The 22,485-nt window shown below is 50.3% G+C and overlaps 1 protein-coding gene across 2 annotated transcripts in view; it reads right to left on the bottom strand.

The window, feature by feature from the left end:
- CLPB (ClpB family mitochondrial disaggregase) overlaps positions 1-22,485 on the bottom strand; it is a 164,099-nt gene that overhangs the window by 1,652 nt on the left and 139,962 nt on the right. For both annotated transcript variants that reach the window (XM_027774047.1, XM_006140956.3), the window contains 7 exons: positions 15,050-15,127; positions 13,781-13,836; positions 7,529-7,573; positions 7,013-7,174; positions 1,164-1,320; positions 329-402; positions 46-165 (listed from right to left, as the gene is read on the bottom strand). In XM_027774047.1, the coding sequence (XP_027629848.1) occupies positions 46-165; positions 329-402; positions 1,164-1,320; positions 7,013-7,174; positions 7,529-7,573; positions 13,781-13,836; positions 15,050-15,127 (692 nt within the window). The remainder of the gene's footprint in view (positions 1-45; positions 166-328; positions 403-1,163; positions 1,321-7,012; positions 7,175-7,528; positions 7,574-13,780; positions 13,837-15,049; positions 15,128-22,485) is intronic.

Below are 22,485 nucleotides of genomic sequence, written 5' to 3' on the forward strand. Positions count from 1 at the left end.
CAGCAGGCAGATGTCTATTCCCACCCATGGGCAGTCCCCTCTTACCCTCTTTGCCCAGAAGTTTAGTTCTTTGTTGACTAGTTGGATGAGCTCGGAGTGGCAGAAGGGGAGGAAGTAGACAATCTCATTGATCCGGCCCAGAAACTCATCCCTCCGGAAGTGAGCCTGTGGGACCAGGTTGGGGGTACTTAGCTTAGTGACCCAGAGGTAGGAAGGGGAGTCAGTGGACCCCAATGGGGAAGTGAGGGAGCACCCCCAATCTCAGATACTAAGGCACTCCTCCCCCAACTCTAGGCTCCAACAGAAAGTGTCAAGAAAGACCTCTCACTTTCAGGATGGGGCGGATCACGTTCTCCTTGAAGTTCTTTGAGATGGTGATCTTGTCACTGATCTGGACATCCCCTGTCAAGACAGAACCCCCACATTAGGGGCCTCTGGGGCTGTGCTTGCCCCGAAGAACCCTGGTCCTGCCCCTGTCTGGGTGATTTCCATTAGTGTTTAAGGCTCCTTGGGCCTTGGCCTGGCCTCCTTGCCTGACTAGGGACTTTCTGGGGCCCTTCCATGTCTTGTGCTGCAAAGTCCACGGTTCCTTCCGGTGCAAGTTGTGCATGAGAGAGGACAGAAGAGAAGAGCCAGGGTGAAGGTTGGAGTCCTGACTTGGAGGCTGGGGGCTGCAGGGCTTGATCTTGAGCAGAAGGCTGACAGACACAGCCTCGCCTGATGCACTCCTCCTTTCTTGCACTCTCCAGGCCTACCTTTGTAGGAAGCCGCCTGGGGGAACAGGCTGTGTCCATTTCTGTGTCAATTCCAATCTGCAGTTCCTTCATTGCACCAAAGTGTCTCTATCAGGTGACCGTGCCTCTCTTTAGTCCCATAAGGCCCTGGCCACCTCCTGGCCCCTCACTCTGAGGTGGCTCTATCTGTCCCTCTGTTTGGAGCCCTTCTGTCGCAAGCAGACGTGGTGCTTGCTTGAGGAAGTGGGATCAGTGTCTCATTTGCCCCCTTCCACTATCTGTGTGGTAGCTGGGATCTGCTTAGTGTCAGCTGGGAGCAGGCTGCCTACCAGGCCCTTTGCCTGGCCTAGGACCCCAGTCCCATCCCCGCCCCAGGAGATATGCTGATGGTCTGGCCAGCGGTCCTGACAGCTGGGTCATGTGCCATACCGAGGTTTTCGGCAATGCGGTTATGGCTCATCTCCAGGGCTTCCTGCCGTAGCTGTAGCGCGTGCTCTGCAATCTCGTCGCTGGCTACGTTGGAGGTCATGATGAAAATGGCATCCTTGCAGTCGATGGTCTTCCCCTTTCCATCTGTCAGCCGGCCCTGGGAAGGAAAGGCACTGTTTGGTCAGGGAGCCATAGCATGGGCAGGTGTCAGTGCTCACCTCCTTGGGGGCTTCTGAGCCCAAGGACTGCACCTTGGCTGCAGGGCTCTGTCCTGGGATGCAACTGCTCTACTTCCTGGGGGTGCCTCCAGTGAGACTGGGCTGCTCCAGGCACCTAAGTACCCTTGGCATCCAGGGGTCATCCCTCCAACAGGCCTTCTTGGAGTTTCCCTCCGGGTGGGGTAGTGGGGGCCCACTGAGCCTCTGTCACAGTCTCAGTCCAGAGGAGCAGTGAGAACAGGAAAGAAGTGAGGGCAATTCGGAGCATTAAGTGTGAGGATAAAGGGAAGTTCAGAGGGTGTTTATGGGGCAGATGTGGTCACACCGGGACTGACCCTTAGTTAGCCGTGTGTGCAGGTGTGCAGAGCTGCTACTATGGTAGAGGACGAGATACAGTGCGTGGAAACGGCCACTCTCTCTACATCCTGGGAGCCATCCTCTGGCCTGATAGAGAAGGACGGAAAATAGAGCTCCCCCTTTCACGACCGTATGAAGTTTCCTTGGAATCTTTACCTCTTTCTACAAGTGACCTAGAAGAAGGCACCGAATGTGGAGACAAGTACACCAGGGAGAGAAGAGGAGCAAAAAGCAGAGGTAGGAAAGTACAGTGCTCGAGGGTCACTTAGTCCCAGGGACAGCACTCTGCCCACACAACAGCACTCCACTCATCCATAACCAGAGCAACCGTCGGGCTCCGGAGAGGAAGTGACTGCGTGACAGCGGTGAACACTGAGCAGGACAAGGCCTTTCTGCTTGCACCGCAGCGCTCCGCTGTGCTATCCTTCACCATTTCACTCCGTCCAGTAGAAAGCGGCTCCACAAGGGCAGGGCTGAGTCTGGGTCACCACTGTGCCCAGCAGTGTCTGGTGAGAGGAGGTGCTCGGCACCTGCTTTCTGACTGCCTCAGTCCTCCCAAATACCCTTGAAGGCAGGTGCAGTTCCGACCCCTGCAAAGACACTGAGGCGAGGAGAGGCTTAGTACCTTGTTCAAGGTCTCACAGCTAGAATGCAGTAGAGTCAGCACTTGAACTTTCGGCCTGGAGCAAGGTCTTTGCTTCTGCACCAGCTAGAGGTCATACTGACCCTGCATACAAATGAGCCCTTACGCTGTTTCTGTGTCCACAACAAAATTTTCTCAGAGTGCTACCAAATTCAGTTTACGTTTAAAAAAAATTGCTAGAGGGAATGTATGTAAGAAAGAGAAAGAGAGAGATCCTCCCAGTGGGGAATCCCATCTCCAGACTTCCTGTCAGGATTTTGGGCATAAGCACACGTTTTTCAAGTCGCTAGGGCTGGGATTTAAACTGTGATCAGCCATGTGGCCTCCAGCTCCCTATGCACAGTGCTTCACCACTGAGCGATGGGACAGCCCCAGTTTGCATTCTTCGATCTTCACTGGAGAGAAACAGTGGGCACAGTATTAGGAAGAGGGAGGGCTGTCTAGGACTTCCCCTGAGAAGCAGATACAGCACTGCTCCTGCCAACCCAGAGAACATGGCTCTGGACTAGATCACTGACCCCAGCTTGCGGGTTTCTCCCTCAGGCACCGATGCTGGGCCCTGCCCCGGCCTCGGTCAGGAACCCTCTTCATCAAGTATGTCCCAGTTCCCTGCTGCTATAGGCCTGACTCAAGGCCAGCCCTTGCCTCTGAAGCCACTGCAGTCAATGGCAAACCCAGTGCTGCCCTTTCGAGGCAAAGGGGGAGGAAACGTACATCGGCTGAGCACCTGCTTCACTTCCTGGCATCACATGGACCCCGGGCACAGGTCTCTGAGAAGGTGCAGTGCTAAAGGTGTCTATACAAAAGGGGCCATGGCCCAGGCCCTGCAGTTGTTCACTCTCCTGTCCCTGCCTCGTGGTAAAAAAGAGAGAAGCAAGGGAGCAGGGGACATTCTTGGGCTTTTGCCCTCAGCTGTCTTAGTCTCACTCTCTGCTCAGGGGTTCTAATATAAGAGAACCTGTTGAAGGCGTTCTAGTTCTGGGAACCAGGTCTGTGTGCATGTGTGAGGAGTCCAAGCACGTGCACGTGACACTGTGTTCCACACTCACCTCACAGAGCTCCCCGAGGACACACTGCTGGACTAGCCAGAGCAATAACCCAGCAGCAATTTCATTCTATGAGATCAAAGCTCTGCTCGTAACTGGGCCTGACGATGGGTCTCAGGTGGGCGAGGGGAGCAGGGCAGTGCACGACTGACCCCAAGGGTGACCTTTAGTGCTCCCATCTCCTCCTCTGCTTCCCTGCTGATAAAGATGTGTCCCACAGAGGGAGCTGTCCTGACAACAGCCAGAAGCTACAAATCCTGGGTGGGACTCTGGTGCTCACCCCAGGGCTATGGGGCTGCTGTCCCATTGTCTCCTGTATGAATCCATGAAGGGAGGAGTAGGTGGGCTCCCTGGGCACTAGGCTCTTCCTGGACTTCTGCCCTGGGCTGTAAGCGACCAGCATTAGTCCTGCATGGTGTCTGGATGACAGCAATGGGGTTCTTGGTTTTCTGGGTCCATGCTGGGAGATCTGGGCTGGGTGAGGATAGGGGCTTCCTTACACCTCAGACTCGGTTTGGTGCCCTTACAACTCCTGATACTCGCTGTTCATCCTAGAGTAGCACCTTCCACAGAGAGCGGAACTGCCTTTCGCTGCCCATCTCCACAACTCCTTCATTACCTCTAGGTGAGCCTGTGTTAGTTCTCTCTTCTCTCCACCCCACAGTGCCTTATGGATCAACGAATGAGCCCCATGCTTTCTTCTGTCTCCCACATCGCCCTGGTCCCTCTCTGACGTTCCTCTGTTGGGTCCCAGGGCTCTGTTCCTAGCCCTCTCTTCCTCCCTGCACCGTTCCTAGCTGAGAGGTCTCACCTATCCCCGGGGTTTCCATTTCCCTCTCTGTGCTGAAGGATTCCTGAACTGCTGTGTTTGGTCAGGCCCTTCCTGATATGCAAAACTTGGACATCTCCGTCTGGCCGACCCTCAGCGTTTCACGTTTTGCAGTTCTGACATCTAGCGCCTCACCCTTCTCGCTAATCTGCTGCTCATTCTCTGGCTCCCCATTTTAGCTGACGGCTGCAAGAGCATCCTGGCCACCCAGGTCATTCCTGCCTCTTTCCTCTCTCCTCCGTCAACCTTCCGATAGTTCTCTCCATTCCATGGCCCCACTTTATATCAGACCGCCCAGGTCTAGCCTGGAGTCTCCTCGCTGTCTCTCTTTTCCCTTCTAGCCCATTCTCTACACAGCTGCCAATGGGATCTTCGCAAAGTGAAACTCTCACGACATTTCTTTCTTGCTGAAAGTCTTTCAACAGCTCCTCATTGCCGACAGACAGATCTACACTCCTCTGCCAGGTATTTCAACTGGCTCCCTCTACCTCCCTACCTTGTCTCCACAATTTCTGCATACAGCTGGAGTTCCCCAAGTACCCAGGCTGTTCTGTGCCCCTTTATTCCTCTACAGTTGGTGTCTACTGCAGGCCCTTCTCCATTCTGCTATCCTGGAAAATACTTCCTCAGCCTTTGGTGGTTTGCTGAGTCCTTGTTGAATTAAGTTAGTCAGGAAAGCATTCTCCTGACTCTGGGTTTTGGGAACGGCTGGAGTGAACAAGGCCAGGGCCTATACTCATGAAGCAGAACGTATGCACAAATCTGGTTAGGGAAACTTGGATGGCAGCTTTAGTCAATGGAACCAAGAGCATCAGAAACTGTAATTGGCTGGGAAAGAGCGGCTGCAGAAAGGAATGATCAATTTCCCAAGAAGCAGTCAGTGGACTGAAGGGGTAGAGGGGAAGACTGGGCTTAGACCCGCTTTAAGGATCTTCCAGGTGGGGCTGGTTTACTTCAGTTAGCTACTGCCGTCTCTCTTCCGAGGTCAAGGATGCCAGAGGTCAAACAGGTGGCCACGATCACCCCACTGAGCAGGGATCTCCCTTCCCTGGAGTGCTTCACTGCAGACGGACCTCTCTCTTTTGACCCTAGCTGCAAGCTACAGCCTGAGTCTGACTTCCTCACAGTTAACCTGCTAGATCTCACCATCCCATGGCCTGCTCCAGATCAGCCTCCCCAGCTCTAGCCCAGCTGTGTGACCACAGGCAAATGACTTAATCTTACTATCCTTCAGTTCCCACGTCTGTTACGTGGAGGCAATAATAATGACTATCTTTATCTTTGAAGGGTTGTTGGGAGGCTTAAATGAGCTGATACATGTAAACTCCTTAGTACAGGGCAAGGATACCAACTACTACCATGTCTCTTTCTAAATGTCTCCTAGCAGAGAGCTCACAGAGGGTGGCTTTGGGTCTGGTCCATGGCTGTGCACCTGAAGCCATCGGGAAGCTGGAATGGAGTAGGAGGCCTCAGAATATACATGTGAGTAACTGGATAAGCAACCTTTGAAGGATTGGTGTCTTCTTCCTCAGTGGTAGGCCCTGGAGGGCAGGGAGTGGCCAAGGGGCTAGAAAGATAGTAATAAGCCTGGGCCAGAGGCAAGGACGTGGGCCAGCTGAGGAAGCACTGGGAAGCTGGTAGGGAGAATTGGATCTGGGTCTTCCTGGCTTGGTACCTAATGTGCTGTTAGTCTGGGGCAAGTCCCTCCCTGTATTCATGTGACATGGGAAACAAGCCCACTTCCTCAGAGCTGGAGGGAGCTAAGTAGAGGGTGGGTTGGACTCCACCTGGCTGGGTGCTGGCTAATATAGCCCATTCACAGGAGAAGAGAAGCTTCACCCCAGTGCAGGCCCTGGCTCCTCGTGTGCTTTTGGCAGAGCAGGAAAGGTGAGGAAGCAATCCCTCCCTGGCTCAGGGTAAGGACAGGTACAGAGGGAGAGAACTGTGGCTCTGGGATCAGGTATATCTGCAGTCCAATCCTGGGTCCTAATACTGTGATCCCCGGGGGTGCAGGCCATGATTGGCCCGAGGGGAAGAGGTCATTTATAACCTCTCTGAACTTCGTTTTTTTCATCAGTAAAAAAATAAGATAATCTCTGCTCTCCCTGGCTATTGTGGCAGCTGACGATAATATCTGCAGCCTTTAGCACAGGTCCAGTGCGCAGGAGAAAAACAAGTTCTTCTCTCCATTTAGAACTCACCCTGCTGATGGGGCACCATCTAGCCTGTGAGGACCAGGAGCTCCTCAGGACGAGCCAGAGTATCACCATCTCACCATCAGTAGTAGCACATTATTGGCATTTAAGGAACGGGTGGGGACAAGGTTAGACACACAGGGAGGAACAAGAGCTATCTGAGCGGGGTCGGGGGTTCTGGGAGCTTATCTGGCCCAGCTTCCTTATTCGTCACACGAGATCTCCAAAGCCTAGAGATGGGCAGTGACTTGCGGAGGTGACTGAGGAGCAGAGTTGGAACGTCTAGGTCTCAGGACACCTCTGCCTCTCTCTCTCTCTAGGGGGCAACCTGGGCGACCACAAAAGTTCAACCTGTGGGCAGTGTGGGCCTTCCCTCGAGTGCCCTGCTTGGGTCCTGGTCCAGAGAGGGGGACTAAACCACAACTGCTGAATGACGAACGTACACACCGGGGAGCAGCATGCAGAGAAATGAGCAGAGAGGACTCTGCCCTTGGCTCTGCAGGTGCAGACCTCCGCCAGCTCCAAGCACCCCTGCTCCACCCTGGCCTAAGCTGGCCTCACCTCATCGAACAGCTGCAGCATGATGGTGAGCACGTCAGGGTGGGCCTTGTCCACCTCATCGAAGAGCACCACGGCGTTGGGGCACTGCTTCAGCTTCTTGGTCAGCTGGCCGCCCTCCTCGTGGCCAATGTAGCCTGGTGGGGACCCGATAAACTTGGCCACCTGGAGGAAGGAAGGACACCCGCTAGGAAAGCCCTTCGAGGCTCTCAATTTCCAGTTTGGGCACACTCGGGGTGACAGTGTCACACACCATTATGATTGCTGCCTCAGAGGACTGTCAGCTGTCTCCTGCCTGGTATGCCAGCAACCTTGCCAAGATGGAAGGGCAGACAGACCTACTCTATGCAAACCCTCTGCAAAACAGGGTGTGATTCTGCAGCATGCAAGTGCACCCAAGGGCAAATCCCAAGGCTGCTGGAATTACATGATACCCAAAGGCCCAATGCCAGACATATAAAAGGCATTCATGTTGACAGCCTCCCCCCAAGACATGCTTCACCGAGGACTCTCACTCACCTCATGTCGCTCCTGGAACTCAGACATGTCCAGCCTGATGAAGCCCTGTGTGGGAGCAAGTGGGCACCAGTCCATTTGGAAGGCAGTGGGAAGGGCTGAGGAGCAGAGCACCTCGAGTATCCCCTGGGCTTTCTGAGCACGCCAAGCCTGGAGTTCCTGCCTCACTCTCGTGATGTTTTTCTAACTTCTTGCCTCCCACGATTCCCTCATTCTCTCTTAGAAAAGCCAAACTGTGGTCCTGCCCTCTGATTCTGAAAGGAGATGTCTCTTCTTTCAGGCAGGCTTCTACTGGCCTGCCTACCACATCATCTTCCCACCCCTCACCCAGTCCATCTGTCCAGCCATCATTCCCACACTCTATTTTTGCAGGGCATCCTGGATGCTCGGCACTGGAGTGCCAACAGTGAACAGGTCGTGGACTCTGTCCTTGGGGGGCACCCAAGTGCTCAGGAAGATGTAGCGCAGGAAGACGTGAACAGAACTGGTCACTGTCAGTGTGGACCGTTATGACACAGAAGTGGCAAAAAATACCCGGATGCTGCACAGTGTCAACTTTCCTAATCTATGGGCACATGTCCCTCTGTTTTACTTGAAACTACCTTTGCATACAACCTTTTTACTTATTCACATCTCTTCATTTAATTGAAAAGGTATCCAGAATGTAGTTTCAGCCCTCCTCTCTCCAACAGTGGACATAGGGGGGTGATTGCCAAGGAAGTGATCCCCTGGGGTGAGGGCCATGATTGGCCCTAGGGGAAGAGAAGACTCTGTGGAGTGTAATTTGAGGAGTTATTGTGGGCAGAGTGCCCCCCTCCTTTTGAGGAAGAACTATCTGGTCTAAGGAGCTGAGGCATTCACAGGTAAGCCATCTCTCCAGGGTGCCTAGAGTCTCTGGGCTGTTCCTCTCCTGGCATGTTTCCAAGATTCAGCACTCACTGAAGGCTGCTCCTCCTGAGTGTTGGGACCCGCAGAGAGAGGTGGCTCTCTCTAAATCCAGGGCCATGTTGCAGCTTGGCCACTGGGTGGAAATCCACTCAGTGATGCACTTTCAGTTCTTTCTCCATCTTATCATCCCATACCTGAGGTACAGGATGGTGGGAAGGGCTCTGACCTGGGGGCTCAGCTTCTGGTCCCAGTTCTGCCACTATCTGTGCCGGTGGACAAGCTGGCTCCCTTCTATGAGCTCCAGTTTCTTCCTGTGTAACACAAGACTCTTGCCCCCCAACCCCTGGCCTCACTAGAGACCTGAGGAGAGAACCTCACCAAAGAGGTGGGAAAGAGCTTAGGGGAGTTAAGTCAATGGTTGGGGTAAGCGCTGCTATCAAGAGTGAACAGGGAAGGGGGCCAGCAGGTGATGTGGTGCTTAAGGCACTGGACTCCCATATGGCCAATCACAGTTCAAGTCCTGGACCTGGCTGCTTGCTTTCTCTTTTCTTCTCTCTCACTGTTGAGTGCACATGCTCTATAGCAAATTAAAATAAATAAATAAAAAGTTAAATAAATAAATTTTTTTAAGACAAAGATTTTTGTTATAGGGTGTGTGCACTTGCCAGAGAGACAAAGTGAGAAATCAACCCCCAGGAGATGCCATGCCACAAGCCCTTCTCCTCTTGGGGTCCTGGGCATGCATACGTAGGCACTTGGCATGAGTTTCAAGCTGCCAGGTCTTACACTCGAACTGTGGTCAGCCATGTCTAAGTCCAGTGCCTTAACCACTATGCTACCTGCTGGCCCCATAAATAATTCTTAAAAAAAAAGAGTGCACAGGGCACAAGCCAGCTAGTATTTCCAGAGGTTCCCCACGCAGCTCAGCGAAGACATGCAGTATTCAGTAAGGGTGGGAGAACGGTCATGGAGCAGAAAGTGCTGCCCGGGGGTAGCTATGGGCTGGAAGCCCAAGCTGGGGCTCGGATTAATACTAGCTGGTGCTTACTGGGAGCTTACTATGCGCCTGGCAATGGAACAAGCTATAAAGGGCTAGAACATGCATGGGCCTATCAGATAAGTGCTATTATCACCTCCACTTTACGGATGAGAAAATTAAGTCGCAGATTAAAGTAACCTCCCCAAGGTCACTCATGCCTGGCGATCTGGCTCCTAGCCTGAGTTCTTAGCCATTATGCTCTTCTGCCTTGCTCTGCCCCCTAGGCTAATCAGCTGGGCTCTTGGCAGTTTTCACTTGAAGGGTTCTGAGCTTTGTGCCCAGATGGCAATAACATCCCAGGATACAGGGAGTATAGACTGCAGTGCTGACTTCGGTCAAGTGACCTGGGTTCTCACTTTAGTTCTTTCTAATGACTGGGTGTGATTTTCTTGGCTACAATAGCTTTGGTTTCACATGATCTTAGCTTGGGATTATCTACAAAGTGAGGCAACAACAACCTGACACTCAACATGTACTGATCACTTACTTCGTGCCAAGAATGTTTAACATTTTATATTATTAGCTCTTTTATAACAAGCCGGTGAGCCAGGCATCATTACCGAACCCATTTTACAGATGAGAAAACGAGCAGAAGCAGAAGTCCCAGTCAACTGCTCATAATGGGGCAGGGTTGGGACGTGAACCCAGGCAGCAGATCTTAATCCCTTCATCATGCTGCCACTGTAACTGCAAGTCGTTTAGGTTCCATCACCCACCTCAGGAGAGCTCATGGAACACCAGTAAGATTCTTTCCCAGGGATTATAAACTCGTAATGAAAGTAACAAAGCTGTTCAATTTGGAAGCAGTAGTACAGAGGTTGGTGAGATCCAATAAGAAATTATATAAATGTGCAAATGATGTCTTGTGAAGCAGCAAGGTCCAGAAATTCTTAGTGTCTCCTTACAAACAGGGAAACTAAGGATCAGAGAGCCAGTGCTAGAATTCAAGTCACCAGTCTCCCAGGCCAGTACCTTTTAAACTTGTCAGTCACTCAGGGAGGCAAATGAAAGGGAGCTTGTATCTGGTAAGACCTATTTCACAGTGGACTCTGTGCAGAACTGGTTCCATGTACCACTCCTCGGTCTTGGAGGTGTCAGGTACAATGGTTAGTGAGCTCAAGGCCTAAGGCTTGCTTGGATTTTGAAGGCAGGTTTCAAACAAGCCTGTCAACTGGCCAGAAAACGTCTATGTCAAACAGATTCTAGAATGAGTTGGCCCACAGATATCATAATTTGTAATTAAACATTAACTTTTCTGACAGTATACCCTTCTAGTATAGGAGTTTATAGAAGCACCACCTATCATTTTAAAATAAAATATATAGATGAATTTATTGGGCTTCTCATCTCCTATGTGGAGTATGGACAAACCCATAGGTTTAGCTGGGAACAATGGGGTTATGAGAGCTGAAAGAATGGATTCTGATTTTATTTCCTTCCCTAACAAGTGACAGTGGACAAGCCTCTTAATGCTGTAGGGCCTCAGTTTTCTCCTCTGAAAAGTGGGTCTAATTTAGCATCTATGCTACCTTTCTCATAGACTCAAATAACAGTAGCTGGGATACTGCTCTGGAAGTACGAGGTAATGAATACACACGAGTCAAGGGAGTAGGCACTTGCTGCGTGTAATGTCTGAGCTCGCTGTCCTCCCTGTGATCTCACTCGAGGCTCATGGCAACCTCAGATCCAGGACTGGATAACTGCACCTTGAGGTGGGACCATAGCAACCCCAAGGGGTATAGTAACCTGCCTAGGGCAGTAGAAAGTAGAAGAGCAGGGACTGGAACCAGGGAGTGGTTTGCTTGGTGCTCTGTCCACTGTACTGCACTGCCTCCAAGGGGCATTGGTGTCACTTCCCTCTGGGAAAGGAATGTATTGAAGGATGCCATGATCACATCTCAGGACACCCCACACTGGTATAACTCTGTCTCCCATTTAAAGTGAGCTAAGTATAAAAAATGACTTGCATTATCAGTCTTTTAACAAGCATTCCCTCTTTTCTACACCAGCAAGTCAGCAGATACTTTCCTTCCACTTCTATGGTGTATGAAGACATATTAAGACAGCTTGGATAAGGAGATTATAATTTGTAATTAAATATTAACCTTTCTGACAGTATTAAAATTAAACCACTCGGAATTCTTCATCCCTAATCAGGTGGTTCCTGCCCGTAACTGCATCTTCCCTAATAGTCCTGCTAGTTTATGGCCCTTTCCAGAGTGCTAATTGTTTCAATCGCTGCCAACCTGATAAATTGCCTTAAAAATGCTATTTTGGTTGGAGCATATTAGCATGCCACGTACTGCTCTTGCCTGCCTGCCTGGAGGGTCTGCTCCGGGTTTGGCTGAGGCAGAGCACTGCTACTGCTAGAGCCAGGGAGGCTGACAGACCCTTCGGTCAGTTACTACACAGAAGGGAGGACACTGCTTATGCTACCTTGTTCCTATGGCTGCCAGGCTCTTGGGGAGGTGGCAAGGGGCTGGGCAGGCAAGAGGTAGAACAGGAGTCCAGGACTCTGTGCTGCTGGGTCAATGGCTAGAAGAGGCCTAAAGAGCTCCCTGCCTTGGCTTGACTTTTCCTAGAAACTAGAGAAGAGCATCTGAGTATTAGGCAACCTCCAGTGGAGGACAGAGGATCTTAGTCTGACACTGGGTAGGCTGGGAGGAGAATGCTCGGTTTTCTTTCAGATGTTTCTACATTCTCTCAAGGACTGTCTTGCTGTATGAAAGCACAAAAAGTTAAACTGAGGAGGCCTTGGAAAGCCTGAGTGTGAATAAGTAGGGGATAGGGACAGCCTATGTCCTCCTGTGGACAATCCAGGGCTCTGAGCCATCGAGGGAGGAGCACTGTCAATGCCCTGAGCTTATGACCTAAGAAACTGTGTTTAAGAGCTCACACAGAGAGCTCAGTGGCTAAGGCACTGGACTCCCACATGGCCGACTGTGGTTTAAGCACCGGACCTGGCGTTTTGAAAATAATGCCAGGTAAGTGTGTATGTATGCCCAAAATCTGAGGAGAATGAAGGATTATGGTGTGGCCATTCCCCAGAGAGTGGTTTCTCATTCTCCTTCTTTCTCTCTCTCTGGTGAGCACAAGCGCCCTATGGCAAAAACGTAAATAAAGGTACTCAGACAGGATGGAGAGAAGCAACAAGGCACCCTCCTACTCCTACTTGTTTTCTCTTACAGATCCTAAGACTCTGCCTAGCACTGCCTTGACTGCAGTGGCAATAACCGTGTGTTTCTAAAGCTTCTCTAGCCTGGGGACAGGGAAGAGTATAATTTTTTTTTCTTTATTTATGATAGAGCACATGAGTATGCATGTGAGGGAGAGACGCATCTCTGCAGCTCAGGTCACGCCATGATCCCCTTCCGTTCGCCCTCCAGTCCATTGGATCTTGGGCATGCATGTATGTGCTCAGTGTGTTTCAGGCTGACTGGGTTGGGAATCTGAACTGCAGTCACCACTTGGGATTTGGCTTCTGTCTCTGTCTCTTTTTTTTTTTTTTTAAATTTTAATATAAGGTACATGAGTTTGTTGGACCGAAACAGAGACAGAGAGAAAAAGAGAGAGAAAGCACCCCCTTAGGGAGGATGGCCACTGCAATCCCTTCTCCTCTTGGGATTTTGAGCGCGCGCGTGCACACACACACACACACACACACACACACACACAACCTGGTGTGTTTTTTGAGCTCCCAGGTCTGGGACTTTGAACTGTGTGGTTGGCAATGTGGGATACAGCTGCCTTAACCACTATGCCACTAGCTGGCCCAGGAATCTGGTTTCTTTTGAGCAGTACATTACTGCTGTGCTACAGAGCCAGCTCAGTGTTTATTTAAAACTATCTATATCTATATTTATATTTATATATCTATTTGTTGTGATTTTCAAACAGCCAGGTCCGGGACTCAAATTGCGGTAGACCACGTGGGAATCCGGCACTTTAACCACAATGCCACCTGCTACCCGCTGAGTGTCTTAATAAATGCCATATGGGTATTTCTGGTACAATACTTGGCACAGGGAAGGTGCTAGAAAACATTGTATGTATGAACCTCATTTGGTTCTCCCAAGAGCCCCAAGTCAGGAAGGGCTAGGATTATTCCTATTTCGCTGATGAAGAAACTGAGGCACAAAGGTGGGATAACTTGTCCAAATCCTGGTGTAATTGTGGCCAAGTTGGGGCTAAAGCCAAAGTGTGCTTCCCAGTCTGGGCCTATCTTTTTGATTGTCTATTGCTGGATTTAAAGAGTTTTGGATTTTGGGTGTAGTAGGAGCAAGAAGATTTCCATGCCTTGCAGATTAAGCCTAGGTCCCAGCCTTTACCTTTTTGGCATCTTTGTGCATATATTTGGCTGTCTGCTTGGCCAGCTCTGTTTTTCCTAGTAAAAAAAGAAAAGAGAGGAGTTGGGTTAGACCAGAGGATCTACTGAATGAAAGAATACCAGAAATGCAAGGACACTGGAAAGAATGTATTTCATGGATGGGAATGTTGAGGCTTAGAGGTCAGCGACTCTCCCAGACACCTAGGGAATTACTGGCGAAGCTGGGACCAGAATCATTGCCTGCATATCATCTAAATTTTCCTGTGGATGAGAACTGAGGTCTTTTCTATGCAGCAGCATCTTAAGAGTGGGAGGCCAATTCCTAAACCAGACCTAACTTGTCCTCTGAAGCCCAGCACACACCTCACCTCTCCTAGGAGTGCCCTCGTTCCTGGCTCACTGCCTTGCACTCTCTCACACCCACATTCAGCCAGGCTCTGGAACCATATGCCAAATAGGTTGTGAAAGGAATGAAGAGACTCTCTCATGGCTTTATACCGCTTCTTTGTAATGTAAAGGAATGACAATACCAAAGTGGTGGCTCTGCAGAGCCATTTGGTATGATAAAGCCATTGAAAGTCACTGCCTAGTATAGAAGTCAAGTTCTTTAGTATCCCAGTCAGGTGGTGGTAACTGCTTGGGATCCCATATCCAAGGGAGAGCTGGGCCCATGAAGACATTGGGAGGGAATAACTAAACCATGAAATTCTTCATCAAGGCAATAGTGGAAGGTCATGGTGGAGGAGATAGGTTTTATGAAGGCATAGAGTAAGAGTATCTCAGATGACCCAGGTCAACTAGCTAGTAAAATATCCAATCCATTTTATTGCAACCAATTTTGCCATGCACCTGGTATTGTGCTGGTCACCAGGGGCCTTCTTCAGCTCCTAAAGCTATGCTGTGTTGGTTACGGTTGGTGTGCTGGGCAGTGGAGGTGCTTCAGTTATTTTCAAAAAGGAGCTTCTGGGGATGTAAGCTCGGTGGACCAGGCCTAATGGGCCCTACAGGGCCTGGTCCTCCAGGTGAGTCGGGCCTTGCACCACAGTATCTAGAGCTCGGGACAGAGCCCAGCTGTTTATAACATGACAGATGACAGAAAACACAAAGTCCTCCTTGGTGGCTCTGTTATTCGGAGGCAGTTGTTTTTGAAGCTGAGAGTTTAATTACAGGTGGTACGCCTGACCCTGGCCCACAGCAGCTGGGGCTGTTGGGCAGGGACCAGGCACTCCCTCAGCTCTCCTTCCCCACTGGCCGACCTTTTCCCAATTACCAATTCCAGATGATCCCAAGAAGAGGAAGACCAGAGGGTGTTCTTCGTCGTACCAGCCATTCTCCTTCCTCCGGATCGCTACGGCCAAACACACAAGACGGGGGACGGGGAGGGAGGCAGATAAATCAATGACACAAAAGGCAGGATAATTATCACTAAGTATACAATATGTTTTACTGCTCTGCGCCCACTCAAAGTCCTCACTACCATTAGTGCTGCCTAATCTGATTAGCTGGCAAGGCCCCTAGAGACACCTAATCAGGTTAGCATGGATTTGGAAAGCTGCCCAGAGCAGATTTCGGATAAAGTTTTCCAGGATGAGCACTCAGTGTTGCCACGGAAACTGAAAGGCGGGTGGATGGTGAATGGAGGTGAAGGGGGTGGGGACTGGTGAAAGAGAATTCGAGAGGAACTTCAGCTCTGGCTGTTGACCCATCTAATTACCACTGGTGGAAGAGCAAGCCTGCCTTCCATGCCAGGGGAGAGACAAGGCCATGGAAGGCCCTTGGGGTTCTGGGATGGGAACTTGGCCTCTTTCCTATTTGGGGAAACCAAAGTCTGGCCCACTACTTGCAAATGAGGAAGTACAAAAACAGCCAAATGCATTTTCCAGGAGCCAATCAAAGGTAGCATGGAGCTTGGGGCGCAGAAGGGGTAAGCCACTTGGTTAGAATCTTTGCTAACCACAGCTTCCCATGGGGAATGGGGGGACTTGGGCAGCTCTGTACTAGGTTCCTTGGGGCTCGACTCTGCTAGAGTATACCTGACCTCTCTATTCGAAGGGAAGAACATTATCAAGGGCTCTGTGTTCAAGGTGAGGAGACAAAGCAGGTAGCATCGGAGTGGGAGAATCAGGCTCAGAAGCATTGCTCAAGTAGGAGCCAGGTGCGGAGTGAGGCAGAACAGGAGGACGACTGACTGAACAAGCTTTATACTAGGCACAAATGGACACTCACCCACAATCTATATACTCAAGACCTACCAAGCACCCTGAAAGAGAAGGATTCTTCAGTATAACTCCATCAGACTGAATGGAAACTGAAGTCACCATGTGCCCATGTCATAGAACTAGTAGGTGGCAGCGATGCTTTTCTCTCTGTCTTATTATCGTATATGGCTGCTTTAAAAGGTGTGCATCAATTTGGGTGGCATTAGTGGAAACCTGGCAGGCAGGGGCAGGAAGGGGATGGGGCACTGTGCCATGTCCAGGTCAGCGTGCAGATGTAACAGCATGTCTGGTCTGGTCCCAGAGTGTCAGGGGAGATCAGCAGAGGACGACATGTTGGCGGACAGAGCCTGGAAACCTAGTCAGTAGACAAAGTGGCGACAGTCTAAGGAACGTGTCTACCAGTTCTGAGGGGCCAAGATACTAACTCTGGGTGGGTTTCCAAGGAGATGCTGCAGAGGTTGGGGAAGGCTCTTGGGAACAGGTGTGACTGATGATGGATCAAGGAGATTGGACAGGATTTGGAGGCAAAAGTGGCCGGTATGACAGAGGTGGAGAGAAGGAACGAACATGAGAAGTGTGGGTGGGATCAGTTTATGGACCTGTCTCAGGTCTGCCTGTGGGTGTGGCCTTTCTCACCTCAATCTCTAATGCTGCTCCCTGAACTTCTTTCTCTCTAGCTCTGGCCTCAGTATTTCTGAGTAATAGAGACTATAGCCTTTTTTTTTTTTTTTTCTTTTTTGGAGAGGTTTTTGCTATAGAGCGCGTGCGCTCCCCAGACAGACAGAGACAAGACAGAGAGACAGAAAGCAAGAAATCACCCCCCAGGGGGGATGGCCACGCTGCAATCCCTTCTCTTGGGATCTTGGGCACGCATGTACACGCGCCCAGCATGAGTTTAAGCCACCGGGTCCAGGACTCGAACAACGGTCAACTACGTGGGAGTCTAGCGACATCGCCATTACGCTAACTGCTGGTCCCGAGACTGCAGCCTTTTGAACATCAGACTAGCCACTTCTGCCTGCCTGGGAGATCCTCCCTGAGACTCTTGAAAAGAAAAACAGCCCAACCTCTCCACTGGATGAGACTCCAGATCTTCTCTAAACTAACTGACCCAAATTCACTGGAAGAGCTGGCTATGAGCAAATTCCATGGGCCTTGTAGGTACCTGAACACTGAGAAGTGAAAAGTCCAAGCCTGGCTGAAGGGGAAGTTTCTGGTGTCCCCAAAGAAACAGGAAGCTGGGATGGCATTTGAGGAACTGAAGGTGTTAAAATGCCAAAGGCCAGATTTCTATGGACACTGTGTGGACATATGTGTGGGGCAGGAATTAGAGTGAGGTCACCTGAAAGGAGGCACATTCCCCAAAAGCTAGCTAAGTTGAGAGTCTAGAAGCAGCTGAATATGAAAAGGGTTCAGGCTTCATGGGGTATTTGGGGGCCTGGGAGGCATGGGGCTCTTTAGGGAATCATGTCCCTGAGCCTTTGAGTCCCCAGGGCTACCCTGAGAGGAAAGGCTTATGCCCACCCACATTATACTAAACAGGGCACTGGGTTAAGTGTGAGTTTTCTTCCAGGGTAGCACTCGAGCCCTCGGAGAGCTGCGTGTCACCGGGCTGCACGGCACAAACACACCAGAGAATGTGGAATTGAATTATGCCTGGGGCCATCTTTCCCCCTTCTTTTCTAATAATGCACCTGGGACAGAGCTCTTTATAATGCCAGGCAGACTCCACTGCACAGCTGTCCCTGGTCAATTCTGCTGGACCTGGGGCACGAGTCTAGGGTAGACTTGATGTGGGCCCCCCATGAAACAGGCGCAATGCCAACCATTAAACAATTACAACTCTGGATATTTCTAATAACATCTGAAGAGAAAAACGGCCAAGCAGATGGAGTGCGACAGAATGAAAAATGCAAGCAGCTAGGAAGGACTGGAGAAGACAGGCCCCAATATGTGGTCTGCAGGGTGGCTGAGGGCCAAGGGGGAGCCTTGAGTGAACTATTGGGCCAGGCAGAGGCTGCAGAGGCCTGGATGGGCCCATGTGGGATGTGGTGTTGGTGCTCTCAACTATGAGGAACTTCTGTGGACATAATTTCATTTTAGCCTTATGCCCATGCACGGTGAGCAGGGAAGGGAGCTTGAGTCCCATTTTAGTGATGAGGAAATATGTACAAAGAATGTAGGTAAGCTGCTCCAGGTTACACAGGTAAATAAATGAAGACCTTGGGCTGGCCCCCCAGCTCCAGCTGACTCTTGCCCTGGCTGGTGCTTCAGGGGCTGAGAGAAAGGAGGCAGCTCACCCCGTCAGGCTCTCTGCTGCTACAGTGCCTTCTCATGCCCTTGCCCCATCCAGACAGCATGCCCTGTGCAGGCTTCCCATCTGGCTTGCTCTGCCATTCTGCACATGGCCCCAGAAACCCCTGTGCTCTGAGCCTGACCTGCCCAATGCTTTGGGCTTGAGAGGGTGTCTGGGCTCTCTGTACAGGCAGCTCAGCCCCCTTGGCTGGCCAGTCCCATCTCTGCAAGCTCCGTTCCTCTGCCTCCCAAGGGCTGGGCCAGTGCCCTTCTTACTTGTGTTCTGCCCCTTACCAGGATGCCTGTTCTTGACCATGCCTGTCAATTCTGGGCCATCTGATAACTCACCTGCAACCACTCTCTCTCTCTCTTTTTTTTTTTTTTGAAGAAGTTTTTGCTATAGGGCGCGTGCGCTTGCTGGAAAGACAGAGACAGAGAGACAGAGAGCGAGAAATCACCCCCCCCCCAGAGGGGATGGCCATGCTGCAATCTCTTCTCCTCCATTCTCCTCCTGGGATCTTGGGCATGCATGCACATGAGCCCGGCGTGAATTTTAAGCCACTGGGTCCGGGACTCGAACCACAGTCGACTACATGGGAGTCCAGTGACATAGCCATTACGCTAACTGCTGGTCCCGCAACCACTCTCTTTGGTTCACTCCACCAAACCATATCTACTCCATTAACCTGTGGGTCCCTATTCTCCAGTATATGTTCATCTACAGGGTGGTATGGTGGAACAGGTAGGAGTTAAAGGGTCTAGCTTGAAATCTTGTTTCTGTCGCTTCCTACTTGACTATGAATAAATCACTTACTCCTTTAGAGTCTGTTTCTTCATCTATAAAATGGGAACAATCATAAATGCTATGTCAGTCCCACATGAAGACTGAGTTAATGGATATGAAGCATTTTGTATGTTACAAAGAGTGGAATAAATATAATAAAAATAATGGCATGCTGGCAGCCATGGAAGTAGCGCTTGGCTTTGGCATTTCTTTTTTAAAGAATTATTTACTTGGGACCAGCAGTTAGTGTAATGGCTATGTCGCTGGACTCTCATGTAGCCAACCACAGTTTGAGTCCTGGACCCGGTAGCTTGAACTCATGCTGGGCACGTGTGCGTGCGTGCCCAAGATCCCGAGAGGAGAATGGAGGAGAAGGGACTGCGGCATGGCCATCCCCCCAGGGGGGTGATTTCTCACTTTCTGTCTCTCTATCTCTCTCTGTCTTTCTGGCAAGCGCACACGCCCTATAGCAAAAAAACCTCTCCAAAAAAAAGAAAATTATTTGTTACTATTATTATTTTAAATTTGACCAGACAGAGAGAGAGAGAAAGGGAAAGTGAGAAAGCAAGCCACCAGGTCCAGGCCTCAAACAGTAGTCATCACACGGGAGTCCAGCACCCCAACCACTCACTATACCATCTGCCAGCCCCTGCTTTGCCATTTTAAAGATATCTCTTTCATCCTTATAATGATCCTAAGAAGTAGGGCTTATCTTTATTTTACACAGAAGAGCAAGGCTCAGAAGAGGCAGTATAAGGAATTTCATCTGCTTATATCCTTAACCAGAGGGGATGGTATACCCCCAATCTCACCAGTATTCTATGTGGGCAGGCGCTGGGTGTTCTGTTTGAGGTATCCTTGAGACTAGAACAACAGTGGTTAAATACTGAATGAATGAATGAATGAGTGAATTTGTACTCTTTCTTGAATTGCAATGGGAAAAAAAAAAGAAGCTTCAACTCCCATTTATGGGGGAGAAGAGTGAGACTTGGACCCAAGAGTCTTTGTGCTCCAGGTGGTTACTGTCATTCTTGGGTGAAGAAGGCTTCACTCTTCTTTTTAATGAAAGAATATGTGGGAAGGAAGATACTAGAGAGGTTTTTTTTTTTTTTTTTTTTTTTTTTTAGAGTTTTTTCTTTGCTATAGGGCGTATACGCTCGCCAGAAGGACAGAGAGACAGAAAGCAGAAAGCGAGAAATCACCCCCCAGGGAGGATGGCCATGCCGCAATCCCTTCTCCTCTTGGGATCTTGGGCATGTATGCACACACGCCTGGCGTGAATTTTAGCCACAGGTCCAAGACTTGAACCACAGTCAACTATATGAGAATCCAGCGACATAGCTATTATGCCAACTGCTAGTCTCTAGAGAGGTGTTTTTAAAAGGGGCTTGCCCTGCTGTGATCTTTCCTGCCCCAGCCTCCTAGTTAGCTAGGACCACAAGCATGGGCCACTATTCCCAGCCTATTTAGGTTGGACAGGGAACCAAACCTGGACCTCCTGTGTACTGGTGCCCTCCTGCTTGTGCCACCATGGCTGGGCCAGTATCCACTCTCCTCTGAGCCCGTTTCCAGAAAGCCCTATGCATTTGTTCATCAGATAAGCTCCGTGCCAATGCTGGGACACCCATGAAGAGGCCCAGAGCGAGGTTTGTGCCTTTGAGGTAAATGCTATTATAAAAATTGCAGGTTCCAAATGAGATAGGCCTATTGCGAAAGATATGGAAAGACCCACTTTGTGACTGAGGGAGGGACACTGCACTGTCCCAATAGGGCAGTTGGGGGTATAATGGGACATCCCAGGAAGAAGGCCCCAGTGTGCAGAAAAACTAGAGAGGGAAGAGCTGGCTCCTTCTCCAAGCCCAGGTCTTTGCCTCCAACCAGCTCAAGGTTCTGAGCCAGGCTGGGAGTTGACTCACCTCTTTGATAAGTTCTAGAGATCAGCATGGGACTGTTTCTTAACCTAACCTGAAACATCTCCCCATGCTTGTGACATCTCTAGGGAAACCAGTCTTTCAGAGGTAATCTTATGGCTAAGAGTTGCCCAAATGTCTATTGGCAGTTTCCTGTTGCCTGCCTGGAGGCTCAGGGAACACAGCAAGTACTCCACAAGTGCCTGCTGTTAGTAGATACTAGTGCCTCGGGTTTGTTAGTCAATGCCGCTACCTGGCTAACATATTAAAACTGCAAAGACGGCTTTAGCTGAGTCTCTCATGCATGTGTGCAGGTTCACACTGGGAGAAGGGTCACCCGGGGAACAGCAGCACCCTTCTGGAAAGAGGCTGAGATAAAAATCTGGGTTGAAGAGAAACAGAATGTCAAAAGGGCTCACACTTTACTCACTTGAGTTCAGTAGCCTTTTACACCCCTGTGCACCTGACCCTGAGGAATGAGAGTTGATGTAAGGTAGTTGCTGGCCTTTAAAGGGAGACAGATATAGAGACATAGGAGGTGACCTATGGTGAATGCAGTGATAAAAGGTGTTCACTGGGATCCCTGGGAAAGGGTCCAGAATCCAGGTGGAGGATGGGGATGGAAGTGGTGAATCTGCAGAAGGTCTCAGTCTTGAGAGTCTCCAGGAGATGTGGAGGAGTAGAAGTCTAGGCAATGACAATGGCAGAGCACAGGCAGGACGTCCAAAGTAACAGTGTTGGGGGAGCTGCAGCAGTTCACTACATTGGCTAACTTCTACCACCTGCAATCCAGCGGTGACTCAGATCAAATGCTAGGACTCAAAGGTGCAGGGCTTGGGAGTTATGTTTTTTGATTAGTCAAAGAAGCAAGTGAAGCATGGGGTAGGATGGTACGGCCTGGTGTGCCACATGGCTGATACTAAGAGTCCATAATTTGGGCAAGACCAAAGTGTGGAAGAGAGCTGGTAGAGCTTCCTTAAGGGAAGCTTCAGAGGGTCAACTGGGACCAACTGTTAGAGACCAGTCCCCGGTCAGAGGAAGCTCCCAGGTGTGTGCAGGTTTACCTGTTGCCCTGGGGTGGTTTTTTAGAGATCTGGGGATGGCCAGTACACTCAATGGGTCAAAGGTCAAGTAGTATTGTTGTAAGAAACTTATCTATCACAGTCACATTCCCTGGAGGGCAGGCATTATAGCTGCTCTTTTTCCCTTGGTAAACCGGGATAGAGAAGTGGCCACACCAACTTAATTGAGTCCACAAACTGCACTATGTATTTCCTTTTGAGCAGTAGGGTGCTGTGCCTGGATTTGGAAAACAGAATGATTAAGTCATGGTGTTTGTCCTCGAGGAGCCCACCGTGATTGCTCCTGAACTGGCAATTCTAGCCAGTGGAGGAGATGGGCTGCGTGGTATGGGGAAGGGCCAAGAGAAGGAACTGCAGGCAAGAAGCATACCTGCCTGTGAAGGGAGGCAGAGGCAGGGTGCTGAGGCTGGAGTGTG

The sequence above is a fragment of the Tupaia chinensis genome, unplaced genomic scaffold (genome assembly GCF_000334495.1).
Source record: "Tupaia chinensis unplaced genomic scaffold, TupChi_1.0 Scaffold000047_1, whole genome shotgun sequence".
Taxonomy (NCBI): domain Eukaryota; kingdom Metazoa; phylum Chordata; class Mammalia; order Scandentia; family Tupaiidae; genus Tupaia; species Tupaia belangeri.